The sequence below is a fragment of the Falco rusticolus genome, chromosome 8 (assembly GCF_015220075.1).
Source record: "Falco rusticolus isolate bFalRus1 chromosome 8, bFalRus1.pri, whole genome shotgun sequence".
In the NCBI taxonomy this organism is placed as follows: Eukaryota; Metazoa; Chordata; class Aves; order Falconiformes; family Falconidae; genus Falco; species Falco rusticolus.
Window position 1 is genome coordinate 40,102,499 of NC_051194.1, and position 14,674 is coordinate 40,117,172.

The 14,674-nt window shown below is 61.7% G+C and overlaps 1 protein-coding gene across 1 annotated transcript in view; it reads left to right on the forward strand.

The window, feature by feature from the left end:
* Window positions 1-1,311: 1,311 nt before the first annotated feature.
* ASIC4 (acid sensing ion channel subunit family member 4) overlaps window positions 1,312-14,674 on the forward strand; it is a 65,245-nt gene continuing 51,882 nt past the window's right edge. The window contains exon 1 of the mRNA XM_037398726.1: window positions 1,312-1,970. Within this exon, the coding sequence (XP_037254623.1) occupies window positions 1,317-1,970 (654 nt within the window). The 5' untranslated portion in view covers window positions 1,312-1,316. The remainder of the gene's footprint in view (window positions 1,971-14,674) is intronic.

Here is a 14,674-nt window from a genome sequence, read left to right on the forward strand (position 1 = left end):
ACAGGAGAGAGCCCAGCCCTCTTGCTTTCTTCCAGCCTCACAGAGCCTAGACACTACCTCCTCCCTGTGCCCAGGCATCCTTGCCTCTGATTAACCCATCTGCCCTCCCAGGAGGTTCCTGTGCCCAGTGTCGGGAACAGCATGGGGGAATGCAGTCCCTCCTCCCAGCTTGGGCAACCACCCCCATCCTGACCTGTCTCGTCCAGCCCCATGGACGCAGCTCTGCTCCGCAGCTCCTTTGCTCCCACTGCCAGCAAAACAGCGCTGTGCGATCTACCCAGGTGGGGGTGTGTGTGGCAAGCCTGGTAGGGAACAGCAGTATCTTTTACTAGACTGAGATGGTTCAGAAAGGGAGACAAGCTTTTGGGCACACAGGTGCTTCTCAGTGCTCACAAGCAACTGTTTTCCTCAGCTATATTGCTGGCCTCGTAAAAGATTTTGCCTCTTCCTGTGCACCTCAAGGACAAGGGATGCTGAGCTGCAGCAGACCCAGCACCGCACCAGAGCTCCTGGCCTTAAGACACCATGCTGGAGAGCCTGGCAGCATCCCCATGGTGGCATGCGGGGTGGTACCAGCACCCAGCACTCCCCTGGGGTCTGTGTCACTGCCCTGCTAGTGGCCTGCCACCTCCCACCTTTGCCCTGTGCTCACGGGAGCCTGACCCCTCGCAGCTTTTGGGGAGCTCAAAGGAGGTGCTTGGGTCCAAGGGTGCAGGAGCTGTGACAAGAGTGACACTTGGCACCTCAAATCCTTGGCCAGCCCAATGTCTCAGAACTGTGCTTCTGCAAGGCTGGTGCAGGGTTTGGGGTCCCCCCACGTTCCTGTGGCCAAAGAACTGTTGCCCCTGAGTCATGCCTGCCCACTCACACCTTCGGAGCCCAGGCCATGCAGCCCTGCCTGGGCAGCTCCTACATGTCCTGGCAGGGGGATGTGAGGATTTGCCTACCCCTCCCTCCCTGGGGAGCCCACGCTAAGTGCACAGAGATGGTGGAAGCGAGCAGGACTCTAGCTAATTGCCCGCACCCCCAGGGGACAAGCGGTGAGAGTGCCCCAAGCTTTCCAGGATGTTTCAGCCTCTGGCTCCAATTCCTGCAGGATGCGGCAATCGCTAAGTACGTCTGTGGTCTGGGCACTCAGAGAGCTTCCCGCTTGGGCAGGGTGTGGGCAGCACCATGCCGTGCTGGTCCCACCCGGCACTGGCACACGCCGGCTGCCGCACAGCCCAACCCACCCACCCGTCACTGCCTGGTCATCTGCTCCTCAAACCGCCCCCAGCGCCTTGGGCTCAGCTGGAGAGGCAGAACCGGGCAGCAGCATGTGGCCAGAAGAAGCCGGGAGGCCCCCCCCATGCCCCTGGAGTCCCCCCCAGCCCTCAGCATCCCTTCCCGTGGGGGGCTGCCCTGCCAGGCACCCAGCATGTGATGCCCCGGTCCCGCAGCAGCACCCATGCAGCCTGGAGGAGTTTGCTGGCCGCTCCACCCTCCACGGCATCCAGCACATCTTCCGGCACCAGCGCTACACTGCCCGTAACCTGCTGTGGCTGCTGGCCTTCCTGGGCTCGCTGGCCCTCCTCATCCATGCCTATGCCAAATGCATGGGCTTGTACTTCCAGTACCCTCACAACACCCAACTGGAGGAGGAGACGGAGCGCAACAAGACCTTCCCTGCCGTGACTCTCTGCAACCTCAACCCTGCCCGCTTCTCGCGGGTGTCTGGCCATGACCTGTACTGGGCAGGGGAGATGCTGGGTCTCCTGGATGGGGCTGGCCAGCCCTTGGTGCCAGAGGGAGCAGAGAGGAGCAGGCTGGAGGCCCTCCTGGGGACGCTGGCCATGACCAAGGAAGAAAAGAGCCACCCCTTTGACCTGGAGGAGTTTTATGGGCGCGTGGGCCACCAGCTGGACCTGGGCGAGATGCTTGTCCACTGCACGTTCATCGATGAGGATTGCAATGGCAGTGACTTCCAGACAGTAAGTGCCCAGTGGCAGGACATCCCGGGAGGCAGGGAGGGCTGTACATGGTCCCTGTGCTGGCACCCACAGCCCAGGACACTGCTGGGGTACTGGCAAGGGGATCCTAGCCCCTGGTGACTGGGGATCAGGGAAGCGGAAAGCTGCCAAGGGCCAGTTTTTGCAGGCTGTTAGGCTGCCTGGTGTGACATGGGGTTTGTTGGGGCTGGGGCGGAGCCCTGTGCACAGCAAGGATGTGCTGAGCTGGGCTGGGGATGCTCCAGCAGGACTTGTGCTGTGAAACTAAGCTAAGAGGTGCCGGGAAAAGGCGGGCTGGGGACCCCAGCCCTGGAACTCAGTCAGCCTGGATCAGCCCCAGCAGTGGCAGGCTGTGATCTGCAGCCTTGCTCCAGCCTGACTGGGAAGCCTGGCTCCCTACCCTCCCGTGGACTCTGGGGGAGAGCCAGGTTCCCAAGGGCTTGTGGAGGGAAGGAAGGTAAATCCCTGCCTGGAGGGCTTTGGAAGGGAGCAAGGCATATTCCATTTTAGCAGAGCAGGGACCAGGGGATGGGCTGCATCCAGGCAGTAGCATAAGACAGCAGAGGGAGGCACAATCCTGCCCTCCCAGCCAGCACTGGGATTTGCCTGCAGGCACCAGCACAGGGAGGTGACCTAACTGTAGTGTTATCGGAGCTGGAAGAGCTACAAAAGCTTATGAAAGTCCCAGTGATGGATGCCATGCAAACGCCCTTGCCTCAGATGCTTAGCACAGGTTTGTTTGCACAATCCCAGCTCGGTCAAGGGCGAGAGAGAGCCACAGTCCCATTGCACAGGTCCAGGGAGCCACCTGAGCCCTGCTGGGATGGGGAGAGCTGGCACACAGGGGCAGAACCAGACAGGGCTGTGTGAGGCCAGCACCCCACACGGGAAGCTGGCACCCCAGCCCTGCTGTGCTTCTGGCTGGTGGGCAGCCTGGGGCACCGAGCTGGCACCCGCTGCCATGCTGGGCTGTCCTGGCTTGGCAGATGCAGAGCTGTGAGCTGGGAGGGTCCCTGATTTAGCGTGATGGCTCCACTCATCACACAAATGAGAACAAAGCAGGGCTGCCACGCAGGGCCCTGCGGCCAGGTGTGGGGCAGCTGGTGGGAGACACAGCCACCCACCAGGCGGGTGTTGCTGGCGAAGGGGGACCCACAGCCGCCGGCGTGGGCCATCTCATACGGGGCCATGGCCTTTACCACAGCTGAGCTCCTGCCACTGTGCCACCCTCCATGGTCTCCCCACAAGCTGTGGAGAGCCCGGTGCCCAGCCAGATGCCGCAGGGCTTGGGCACATGTTAGCCCGCTGCATCAGAGCCAGGCAGGCATTGCGCAGGGTTGCAGGCAGGGCAGAGGCAATGCCCAAGAGGGAACCACCTCCTCCCTCCTGCTTCTTTGCCCACCTCCCCCCTCCTGCTTCTTTGCTCCTGAGTCAACAGCTGAGGATTACGGGGCTGTAAACAAGGGGATCAATGGTGCTGATGGGAACATTTCCTAGTAATAGCTCGGCCTGTAAAACACAGATCAGGGGGAGGAAGGGGAGGCTCTGCTCTCACAGCTGTTAACCCTTCCCACCTGCAGCCATGCGCTGGCTTCTTGGTGGTGAGGGCTTGGTCTGGGGCTCACTGGGGCTGGGCTGGGTGCTCCAGGCCAGGCAAGTGCTGGGTGCTGCTGTGCCCCAGGGGCAAAAGTGCCAGCAGCTCACAGGGCTGTTGCCATCCTGGGGACCTGGGTGACCAGCTGCAGGCCAGGCTGATGTGCCTTGGCTGGGACAGGCACCCTGAGCTGCTGGTCACATGGCAAGGTCAATGTCTGCTTGGTGGTGGGATGCAAAGCCAGCAATGCTGGAGGAGGTGTCCTGACCTCTGTGACTGAGGGGCAGCTGGCCTGTGCTGCTCGGAGATGGTTGCGAACAGGCAAGTGCCATCCTAAGGAGGAGCTGCCAGCACTGATGGGAAACGTTAACGCCGTCGTAGAAGGATACTCAGCTCTCCTCTGTGGTGCTTGGGAAGACAGGGGCTGCTGCAGGCAGATGGAGAGGTGGGAGCAGCCACTGTGGCATTCCCTGGCTCCTGAGCAGGGCAGAGAGTGCTGCCAGCCCAGGCTGCAGGGCTTCAGACGGGTGAAGAAGCCTCTTTCTGCTGGTTGCAGGGAAGGGTGCCCATGTGGATTTCCTTCACCTTCCTTCGGCATCTCCCAGGGCACCTCTGCTGGGGATTCCAGCCCTGCCTATTCTCTTCACTACCATAACCCTAGGAGGAATGAGTACTCCAGCAGGCTCCAGGCTCAGGCACCAGCCCTGCCCCGAGCTTACCCTCCTTCCCATGCCACAGCTGCCCACCTTGCTGCCTGCCACCCTGCTGCCCACATCCATGCGCAGGCAGCCCTGAGCACACCACAACCCTGGCCCACACACCTCCCTGCCCCATCGCTCTAGCATCGATGCCTGCATGTGCCCTGCACGTAACCCTGCCTCGGTGGGACTCCCTGTCACCAGTGCAGGGACACTGCCCTGCAGGCACACAGCCACACAGCTGCATGCCACATGCTGTCCCTACAGCCTAAGCAGGACAGTGGCTGGTGAGTACCTGGCACTCAAATGGATGCCTGTATCCCTCAGTGGACACAGCCTGGTCACGGTGCCCTCTACCCACTCTGCTCAGGGCTGGCAGGTAAATGTCAGCTTATTTTTATCTGCTCCCCCATGGGGCAGCTGTTCCTTCCATTTGGCTGAGCAGATGTACCTCCATTTCCCATCCCGCTGGGGACCAGGGTTAATCTCCCTTAAATTCACCTTCCCCGCTTCCCGGAGCTGCCCTCCCTGGGGCTGAGCAGTGGGGGATCACAGACTAATCCTCCTGAAATGAGCCGGGCTGCGGTGGGCTCTCACCATCACAACGCGGCGGCTTCTGAGAACATCACCTGCGGGTGGGGAAGGCCAGCTCCCCCACCCTGGCTGGCAGGGGCTGCCTCCTGCCCACAGCTGAGGCAGGCTGCACGGGGCCGGGCTGGCTGTGGAGGATGGAGAAAGCACTGAGGTCAAGCAGGGATGTGTTACGGGGTTTGCTTGGTGCTGGCTCACTGTGGGGCTGGGGACACGGGACTTGGAGGGTGACCCAGGCAGCACTGAACAGCATCAATGCAATGCGTAGCCAGCAGCACAGGTAACGGGGCTGCAGCTGAAACACCCCTGGTGAGCACGATCTGTGTAATTATATCTGTTTCTAGGGGTTTTCCTGGCCAGTGCAGTCTGAGATGCTGCCGAGGGGCTGGCGTGGTGGCCGCAGCCACGCACTGAGTGATGGTGTGTGTAATAGCAGGGCTGGCAGGTAATAGCAGCCTTGGAGTCCATCAATAACCCTGCTTTCTGACTGATGCTGCCCTCCCCTCTCCTGGCACAGCAGGGGATTAGTCACAGCAAAGCTTGCCACCTTCCCCACCGTGCTGGTACTGGTAGCGCCAGAGCTTTTGGTGGGACCAGTGCAGGTCACCCAGGCACCCTCACCTTCCTTCACTCCCACCTCTGTGCTTCAGATGTGAGGGGGTATTTTGGTGTTCTATTAATGGATTTACCTCCTTAAATTATTGATCAGAATTTATAGCCAGAGCTGCCAGTGTAACAACAGACTTTCTCAGGAATCGGTCTGTGATTCTGCACAGGAGATCGGGGGCAGCAGGGAGGGTGGGGGGAGAGCTGGCCGGGCTGGGGGCACAGCACAGGGCTGGGCATGGGGGGCAGCATGGTGTGGGGCTCCCCAGGTACCCTGCTCACCTGCCACCTCTGCTGAGCTGTCTCAGGATGATGCTCCCAGTGCTTTTCCTCTGTGAATGCCAAGCCCAGGCCCTTCCTTCCCGGCTGTCAGGTGCCAGCAGACCCTGGGCAGCCAGCGGGGATGGCACCGCTATCTCTGCCGCCCAGCCACTGCCTGCCTGCTCACACCCAGCTGCCTGCGGGAGCATCTGTGCTCGAGCTCACCTCTGTGAATTATTTAAAGCTTCCCCGGGTGCAGCAGGAAGACGATAATGTCGGAACCAGGGATGGATGGGGAGCTGGAGGTGTGGGGCAGCCAGTGGGGAGCTGTTTCTGTCAGTGCTTGGCGTCTGTGCCACCCCCTGGACAGGCCCCTCTGCAGCCAGGCTGGCTTTGGGGACGGGGCTGACCCCACCAGAGGAGCTGGCATGGGGCTACAACACTGGAGCTGGCAGAGGAGATGTGACCAACACAGGAGAGGAGCGTATTGCCCCCACCCATGAACACCCAGGACTACCCCCAGGGGTGCAGGCAGGCAGATCATGCCCGCAGGCAGGGAGCTGAGGCAGGCAGAAGCGGCAGGGCCACGCAAGGTGCCCTGGTGCGGGGAGGGCAGGAGGGGCTGTGCAGGTGGGGGAGCCCCAGGTCCTCTCAAGGCTGATTGCGGATCCGCCTGGCAGGGGATGCGGAACCAGCCGAAATAGCGGATTTAATTATCTCCGTGGAGCAGCGGGAAACCAGCAAGTGGGGAGGGGGTGGTGGGTACACGGGGACGGGGAGTCTCAGAGGGGGGCCAGTAAGGGCTTGATCTAGCAGGGCCATGCCCCCCACAGCAGCCACCCACTGCTCCCACGCCAAGTCCCCTCTCCCGCCTCCCCTGCAGGAGGGGCACAGCCCTGTGCTGCAAAGCCACCCCCCTAGTCAGGGTACCCAGGCAGTGCTGGGGACCCCTCGGCCATGTACTCCCCTGCAGCCCCCTCCCCAGCCCCAGCCCTGCTCAGTATGCTGCACGCTCCCTCTGGGCACTGGGCAGGAACTCTTCATTTCACACATCGTTTCCTGCTGCTGCTGCAGAGCCACCTGCAGTCCCACCCCTTTCCCCCCTCGGCTGCCCCCCATTTCCACCTCCTCAGCATCAGCCCCTCAGCTGGCCCTGGGACTGCTCGGTGCACACCGATGTCTGTGTGCCCTGGGCACCGCCCGTGGCTACCACACCCTGTTTGTCCCTGGGCACCGTCCCTTTGTCACCACCTGCCCTCCCTGTACACTCAGCACTAATCCCTGGCACCATGCCCCATCCCCTCCGTGCTGTCCCCTTATCACTGCCTGCCATCCCTGTCCCCTTGGCTTCTCCAGTCCTCCCCCCTCTCCTCCCCCCCGGGCTTGGTCCCTCTCCTTGCCAACAGATGCTCCCCATTGCCAACCCAGCCAAATTACCCCTGCCTGCCCTGTGCTGAGCCCTGGCTGGGAAAATCCTGCCATCCTCCCAAGAGATGGGCCCTGGCATCCCAGCCAGCCTGGGCTGGGGGTGCTCCTTGTTGCCCTGGCTGCTGCAGCACTGAGGTGTGCCTGGACACGGGGGCTCACAGGTTTGGAAGAGTTAACAGGCAGGGCTGGCTTGCCCACCTCACCAGGCAGCCAGGCAGCAGGGGCTGGGAGGTGAGGGAGCGGCAAGAGAAACCGGGAGTGATCAATACCGTGTGCTGGAGCCGCGCACAAATCGCAGCTCGGGGCCATAAATCTCCCTCTCGTCACAGGCGATGAGGATGAGAGGGGAGCTTATCTCCCAGCCACCGCTGCCAGCCCTTCCTCCCACACGTGCCCCACCGCACACCGCTGCGGGACCGCCGAGCCAGCCGGGAGCGGCAGCCGCCCGCCCTGCCAGGACCCCCTGGCCCTGCAGGGGCCGGTGGGGCAGCGGTGCGGGGGCTGGCAGCTCCCGGCTGCGGGTACAGCCGGGCTACATCCCCAGGGAGTGCCTTTGTGGGAGCAGGCGCGCGGGTTCAGCTGAGGGCTGGAGGCCAGGGTGATGGGCTGGCTCTGGAGGAGACATCCCAGCTCGGCTGAGGCAGCCCTGGCTCTCTGGCTGCTCCTGCCAGACACCTGGGATGAACCACCCCGAGGTGAGCGTCTCCTGCCGGCCCCCCTGGCCTCGGCCACCTTGGCAGCAGGGCTCAGCAGCAGCATCTGCCGCTCTTCCTCACCCACCCCTCAACACAGCGGTGGGGCTGCGGCTGCTCAACTTTCTGCAAGGGAAGCGCAGCATAGGGGGACGTCCAAGGGCTTGGGGAGGGACAGACAACACCAGGGGCTCAGCAGGGTCCCCAGGAGTGCTTCCAGTGTTCCATGTGTTCCTTTCCAAGCCAGATGCTGGCTGATCCCCATCAGAGCACCAGACGCTCCAGGCAGGCTCGGACCATGGGCACGTGGCAAGCAGCCTGCCACTGGCGTCTGGCCGGGATCAGTTTAATCCGTCCAACCCGAGGAAATCCAGCTCAGCCAGTTCTGGAAAGCACTAGCGCCTGGAGCAGCAGGCAGGCAGGCTGTGCTCACAGCCCCATCCCAACCCTGGCCAGCCTCCAGCTGTCCCGGTACGGCATGGCTGGTCACTCGCTGGAGCTGTTAGGCCAGAGCTGCTCTCACTGCAGCTGGCTCCCTGCAGGCAGGCTGCTGCCCTGAGCATCCCCCAGCTCAGCCAGCACACATTCCTTGTGCCCAGAGGAGGGCACACATGCTGCCGCTTGCACTGGTGCATGCAAGCCCTGTCTGGCAGAAGCCCTAAAGCCCAGTCCTGTGCAGGCAGCGTTGGGCACTGGTGCCCTGGCCGGGGGAGGACAAGGACCCATCACTGGGTGCTGCTCAGACCCAAGCAGAAGGCAGTTCTGGCTGCCAGGGGCTGCCAAGAGCCTGGGCTGGCATGGGTGATGTGTCACTAGCCCAATGTGGCATTAGCCATGAGCTGAGCCCCCGAAGCAGGCAGGGCTGGATGCCAGGACCCTGTGCCTCCCCAGGATCTCCCAACCAAGCCTGCCCAGGAGCAAAGAGCTGTGCAGTCAGCAGCTGAGCCAGGATTGATTTATTGATCTGGCTTCCATAGGGGCGGGAGCTGGGAGGGGCTTGGGCTTTGATCAACCTCCCGCAGATGAGGCAGACATCAAAGGCTGGTGCGTGGGCAGTGGTGGACTCTCTCTAGGACAGTGGGGAAATCTGGTTCCTGTCCTGCTGGGCACAGCCTGTGCTGGTGGCCCAGATGCCCATGGGGAGCTGGGGCTGGGCTTGGGCAGCCAGAACCAGTGTCCCCACCCTTTCTGGTGGTGCTGGGGAGAGGAAAGGGCTGGCAGGGACCCAGGCATCCCTTGATGAAGCTGATCCCTAGGGAGGCAGGGGGTGCCATGAGGGTGGGCAACCAGCCTCCCTCTCTGTGCTGCTGGCACTGGGGCATCCGTCATCCCTGGGAGTAACAGCAGATTGGACTGCAGCTGCATCCCAGGGGATGACGGGCAGTGGCATTGGGCATCATGGGTCCCAGGGCTGTGCCCAGCTCTGCCCTGAGGGTGAAGGAGTGGGAGAGGTGAAGGGAGCAGGGCAGATGTTAGTGCAGCTGCTAAGCAAGGGTGACAGGTGGGATAAATGAGCACGGGCTCTCCAGGGGCCAGTAAATTAGAATCAATAGGAAGCAGGAATAATTTATTTGTTTGATATCGCCTGTTAATTAACTGGGCTGATGTGTGTGATGGGGAGTGGAATGAACCCCTCCACCTGCTCAGCTGGTGCCTCTCTGTGGGGCTGGGAACGGTATGGGGAAGTCCCATCCCCAGCACCACAGCATCCGTCCCTACTCTCAGCAGTGGAGCAGGACAGGGACAGGAGGGCATGGCATGTGAGAACTCCCTGCGATGGCCTGACTGCCTGTGACAGTGCACAAGGTGGGGAAGGGATCATGCATGGGGATGCTGCATGACTGGAGGGCCAGCATTCCTGGTTCCCAGCATCAACCCTGGCTCAGCACCCCCTCCCTGCCCTGGGATGCTGCAGAGATCAGGGGCTTGGGGCTGCAGGCGCTGCCAGACCTTGGCTCCTGCACCTCCCTGGCTGCTGGAGCACCAGTGTGGGCCATGTGCACATCGCTAGCAGAGCGTCCCTCCAACTGAGGCCACCTCTGCAGGCTGCCTCCACATCCTCCCTCATCTGCTCTGTCCCCAGAGCAGCTGGTGGACACCCTGGCAGGGTGGCTGGCTGGGCACTTGCCCACGTGTTGCCTGCGCTCCCAGCACGCGTCCTTGGCTCTGCTTCGCCCGCATCCTGCTGGACTAGCATGTGTCCTTGGCAGCTCTGGTGAGAACAGATGCAAGCACAGCTGGCTGGAGATGTGTCCCAAGGCAGCTGCACCCTTGCCGGGGTGCAGGCACAGAGCCGTCCCCAGGCCCCTGCCAGCGGGGGGGCTAGCCTGCCCCTGCTCCAAGGTCCTGCCTCAGCCCTCTGGCCCCGGGCAGCACTATCACCTCCCTCTGTTTTTTTTTTTAAAGAATAACATTTCTGCTAAATACTTTAATCAGATTAGTAGCAGTGTGTCTGCAGTGCTGTTAAATCAATGCTCCCCAACACATCTCGGCGGCTAGAAATCAATTACTGTTTAAGCCGTGCCTTGGTCCCTGGCCTGCGATCAATATGGGAGATGTATTACTCTCCCAGAGTCTTTCCCACTAAAACCCTTTCATTTGTATAACAGGAGCTCAGGCAATATGCTGGTGCCCTCCCCTCCCGCCTGTTTGCTGGGGACCAGGCAGCCCCATCCCAGCCCTGTGCTGGACAGCTGCTAGGGATTAGCTGGCTCAGGGGCTCTGTGCCACCAAGTTGGGACAGTCCCTGCTCCATGGGGAGATGTGCAAGACCGGGTGTCTCGAGCCTCCATGGCTTCCTGGCCCCTGCTCCAGTGTGGCTGGATCCCCTGCCTGCCCCAATGCCTGCTGCCCTGGTTTCTGCCCATCACTGCATCCTTGACCAGGGCACTGTCAGACCCAGACATCTCACAGAGAGGGTAGTGCACCACCACTGCCCCTTGTGCCCCTGCCCATTCCCCAGAGCTTTGCCCCCCTGCAGCCCCCTCTTTCTACAGGGCTTTTTACCCCCTCCTCCATCCTTGTCCCATAATTTGGAGAGTGAGCTCCATTATTCATGATAAGGATCTTTAATTAGCTGTGAATATTAACAACTTACTCTGTAATTAATCATGCTTTGCATGCTGGGGAGAGGGTAGCTCCTACCACCACCATGGCTAAGTATGGGTGGGGAGAACCGCTCCAGCAACAGGGGCAGCTCTGGGGTTTCACCCCATCCCAGGTGAGATGAGAGGCAGGGGGCAGGTGGCATGGGGTGCTGAGCTGAGACCCTGCATGTGGGGCAGGTGCCACCAGCCTGTCCTACAGCTTTGGGGTCGGCACACCTACCTGCGCCATGGTGGAGAGGAACTGGCCCTCCATAAACACACTGGCAGCTTCCCAGCTGGGGGTCCAGCCTCCTACCCCAGGCCAGGGCTGAGGGGTGCTGTGAGGCACAGCGGGGTGCTGCTCCCACCCTGCTCCCTGCCCCAGTCCTGCTTCAAGAGCTGGAGCAATCTGGACTGTGCTGGAATCATATCCCCCCGCCCAGCTCCTGGAGGTGCTGGGTGAGGGATGAAAAGTGGCTTTCAAGGCATCACGTCTTCTTCTGCCCCATGCAGTGGGCTCCGGCAGGCTCCAGGCTGTGTTCTGCCTGGGGACGGCTGAGCCAAAGCACCTGCCTGTGCACGGCAGGTCTGCATCTGCCAAATCGCAGCCTCACCCCTATGCAGCTGCACGTACCCTGCCTGAAGCAGGCAGGCATCGTCCTGCCTGCACATCGCCTCACAGCTCCTGCTGGCAGGAAATTTGCACAGTCCCAAGTCCTGCCTGGCTGCCGCAAATGTGGCTCCCACCTTCCCTGCACCAAGGGGAAAATGGAGGCACTGGGGCTGGCAGTGCAGGGGGAGCCCCCACGCCAGTATCATACGCCTGTCCCCATCCTGGCATGACAGGGACGTTCCAAGTGCTGGGTGGGATGCCAGGGCTGGCTGCCCCGGCTGCCCTGGCGGCGGGTGGTGAGCGCAGGCGCCTGCTGCCCGCTGGATTCCCCTGCCTGCCCATGCCAAGCGCTCCCACGAGGGCAGAGTTTGCTTAAACAGAGACAGATTTAACTATTTCCATTACAGCTAAATGATGAGGCCCATAAACTTTATGGCTCCGTGCGCGCAAGAGCAGCTCTAATGGCCTTCGCCATCTGGAGGAGACAGCTCCACGGGGGACCCGCCGCCCGCCCACCGCCAGGACCTGCGCGCCGAGCCAGCACCTTCCCGGCACCAGCAGTGGCGTAGGTCTGCCAGCACCGACGGGTGGTGTGATGCCACCGGTGCTCCGTGCAGGGCTGGCTGTGTTTGACCCTGCTGTGATCCTGCCATGAAGCAGATGAGCTGGATGTGGAGGTGGCCCAGTTAACACTAGTGCCTGTAGGGGTCTGCAGCCCCACCTGCATCCACACTGCAGCAGGGTGATGGGAGGGCACCCCGGGTGCCTCTTCTCCCGTTTGCCCCACTGCTCTGTGGGGGTGGGCTGGGGGTAGCTACTTGCTTTGGTCCTGCCTGCACCTCCAAATGCTGTGGCCTTCAGCACGCTCCCCGCCACTTCTGCGCTGGTGCCATGCCACAGGATCCGTTGCTGGCAAGCGCAGGCAGGCTGCCCGGCGAGGCTCTGTGCTCTGCCCGCCCGGCGCCCCTCAAAAGGCCCTTGCTGCTGCCCCTGCTGATTGTGGAGGGAGCGCAGGGGGGCTGTGGGGTGCCAGGACTTATGGCGGTATCGACGTGATCCATACAGGGATGCTGCTGGGCTGGCAGTCCAGGCAGGGTGCTGTGGGCACAGCCCTCTCCTCTGGAGGGGTGGAGGGACAGACAGGTGTAGGTGAGGACTCACAAACCATTGCTTCCATGCTGCTGATCTCTGATTTTTTGTGGCTTCCCATGGCAGCACCCCCAAGGTGCAGAGCATTCCCCCATGATCATGGGCTAGGCTTGCTGTGGGGCAGCAGGACTAGTGGGTGCGTGGCCGCACGGCCACTGCTGGCCAGGGCAGAAGGGCTCTGGGGCTGCCAGCTGCTGGCTCTGTGCTGCGAGTGAGGGCTGCTGGCACGGTGCTGCAGCAGAGGATTAGGTTTGGTGCAGGAGAGCCAGGCAAGATGCTTTGAAGTCTCATGAATATGAATCAGTGGCTTGGGGCGGGAGTGGAGGGTCTACAGCTAATCTCTCCCTTGCCATGGTGACAGGTGTGACAAACATCATGGTGGCCAGGAGGCGAGGGCAGAGAGCCGGCAGGGGACAAGGGATGGGGCTGTGCTGCTGGCATGAAGGTCATCCCTGGTGAAGGGAGGGCAGGTGGCTGAGGCATGCTGAGGTGCTGCACCCAGCGCTTTGCAGCACACCCCGCTGAGCCTCCCACATCCTTGCACCCACCCGAGCTCCCTGTCCCCCCACCCCAGCAGGGTGCTGTCCCCATGGATGCTGGCACCCTGCCAGGCTGTGGGTCCCAGGGAAGAGGTGGCAGTGCAGCCACTGGCAGTGCCTGGCTGGCTTGGCACTGAGGGTGCTTGGGCTTGCCATCAGTGGCCAGGCACGGAGTGAAGTGCAGGCAGGATGTGGCCCCTCAGGGCCAGCTGCGAAGGCAGCAGGCAGCTACCTCAGCTCAGCCCTGCTGGGTGCTTGGGCAGGGGTGCAGGCACAGCTGCAGCCAGGGGAACCACAGCTGGGGAAGGGAACCCCCCTGTCCCTGGCTCATGCCACCACCAGCCCTGCCCTATATGAGCCGTTAGAGCCCCCACGGGACCTGACTGCGTCCCATCGATCCAGGCCCCGGTGCCATCTGCTCAGCAGCGCTGTGTCCCTGCCTGCCATACCTTGGGCTCCATGGAGATGTCATGTTTGGGTCCACTCCTCCTGTGACAGCCTGAAGCCTTCGGTGCTCTCCTAGGAGACAGTAACTAGAGCGGACGCTTGTTCCTAGCAGGACGTGACTGGGGCTTGCAGAAGAGTCTCAGAGATCAATTTGGAAGTTGTTTTGATGCTCTCCTGGTTGCAGGATGGTGGTGGCAGTTGCTTGCTTAGCCCAGGGGACTGTGCATGGACAAGCACTGGCTGGCAATGCACAGTGGGGCTCAGGGAAACTGTTTGGGCTGATACAAGCCACACAGCAGGCTGTCAGCTTTGCAGCCCTGTGAAGGCTGTGGGTGCTGGCACTGAAGCTACTGTTTGCTCTGAGGGGTGCCTGGAGCTGTCCTCTCTCTCCCAGTACCCATGGCCTGGGATGCTGTGCCTCCAGAATGGGGCAGAGCGGTGAGCAGGGGATGACGTCCCCGTCCGGAGTGCTTGCCGGAGGACAGGCAGCAGAGAGCGAGGGTTGAAGCGACGTCATGGCAGGAAGGCACACAAATGCAGAGCAGATGTTTAATTATCAGCACAGTGTTTTTGGATCCCTGGAAATCTCTGCATCCAAATGTAGATATTTTATGAGAGCATACACTTCTGCTGAGAGCTGGAGCTGTAACACAGTGCCCACAAGCCAGTCACTCCACCTCCCCACAGACGGTGTATCGCCGGGCCAGCGCAGTTTGCCTCTGCTGTGGATGTGGCACCCATGGGGCTGGAGCTGGGCTAGCGAGAGCGACCAGGAATCGTGTGCAGCTTTTAGGGATGAAGCGCTGCTGCAGACTTGCAGCCCCAGAGGCACAGCCCTCTATCCATCCTACTGCATCCTGCTTTGCACGGACACGCTGGGGTGCAGCGCCTGGCTCCAGTGCCCAGTCCAGAGCCCAGCCAAACACAGGGGAAAAGAGGTGCTAGAAACTGCCTTCTCCTTATATCCATCACTTCTCACAGC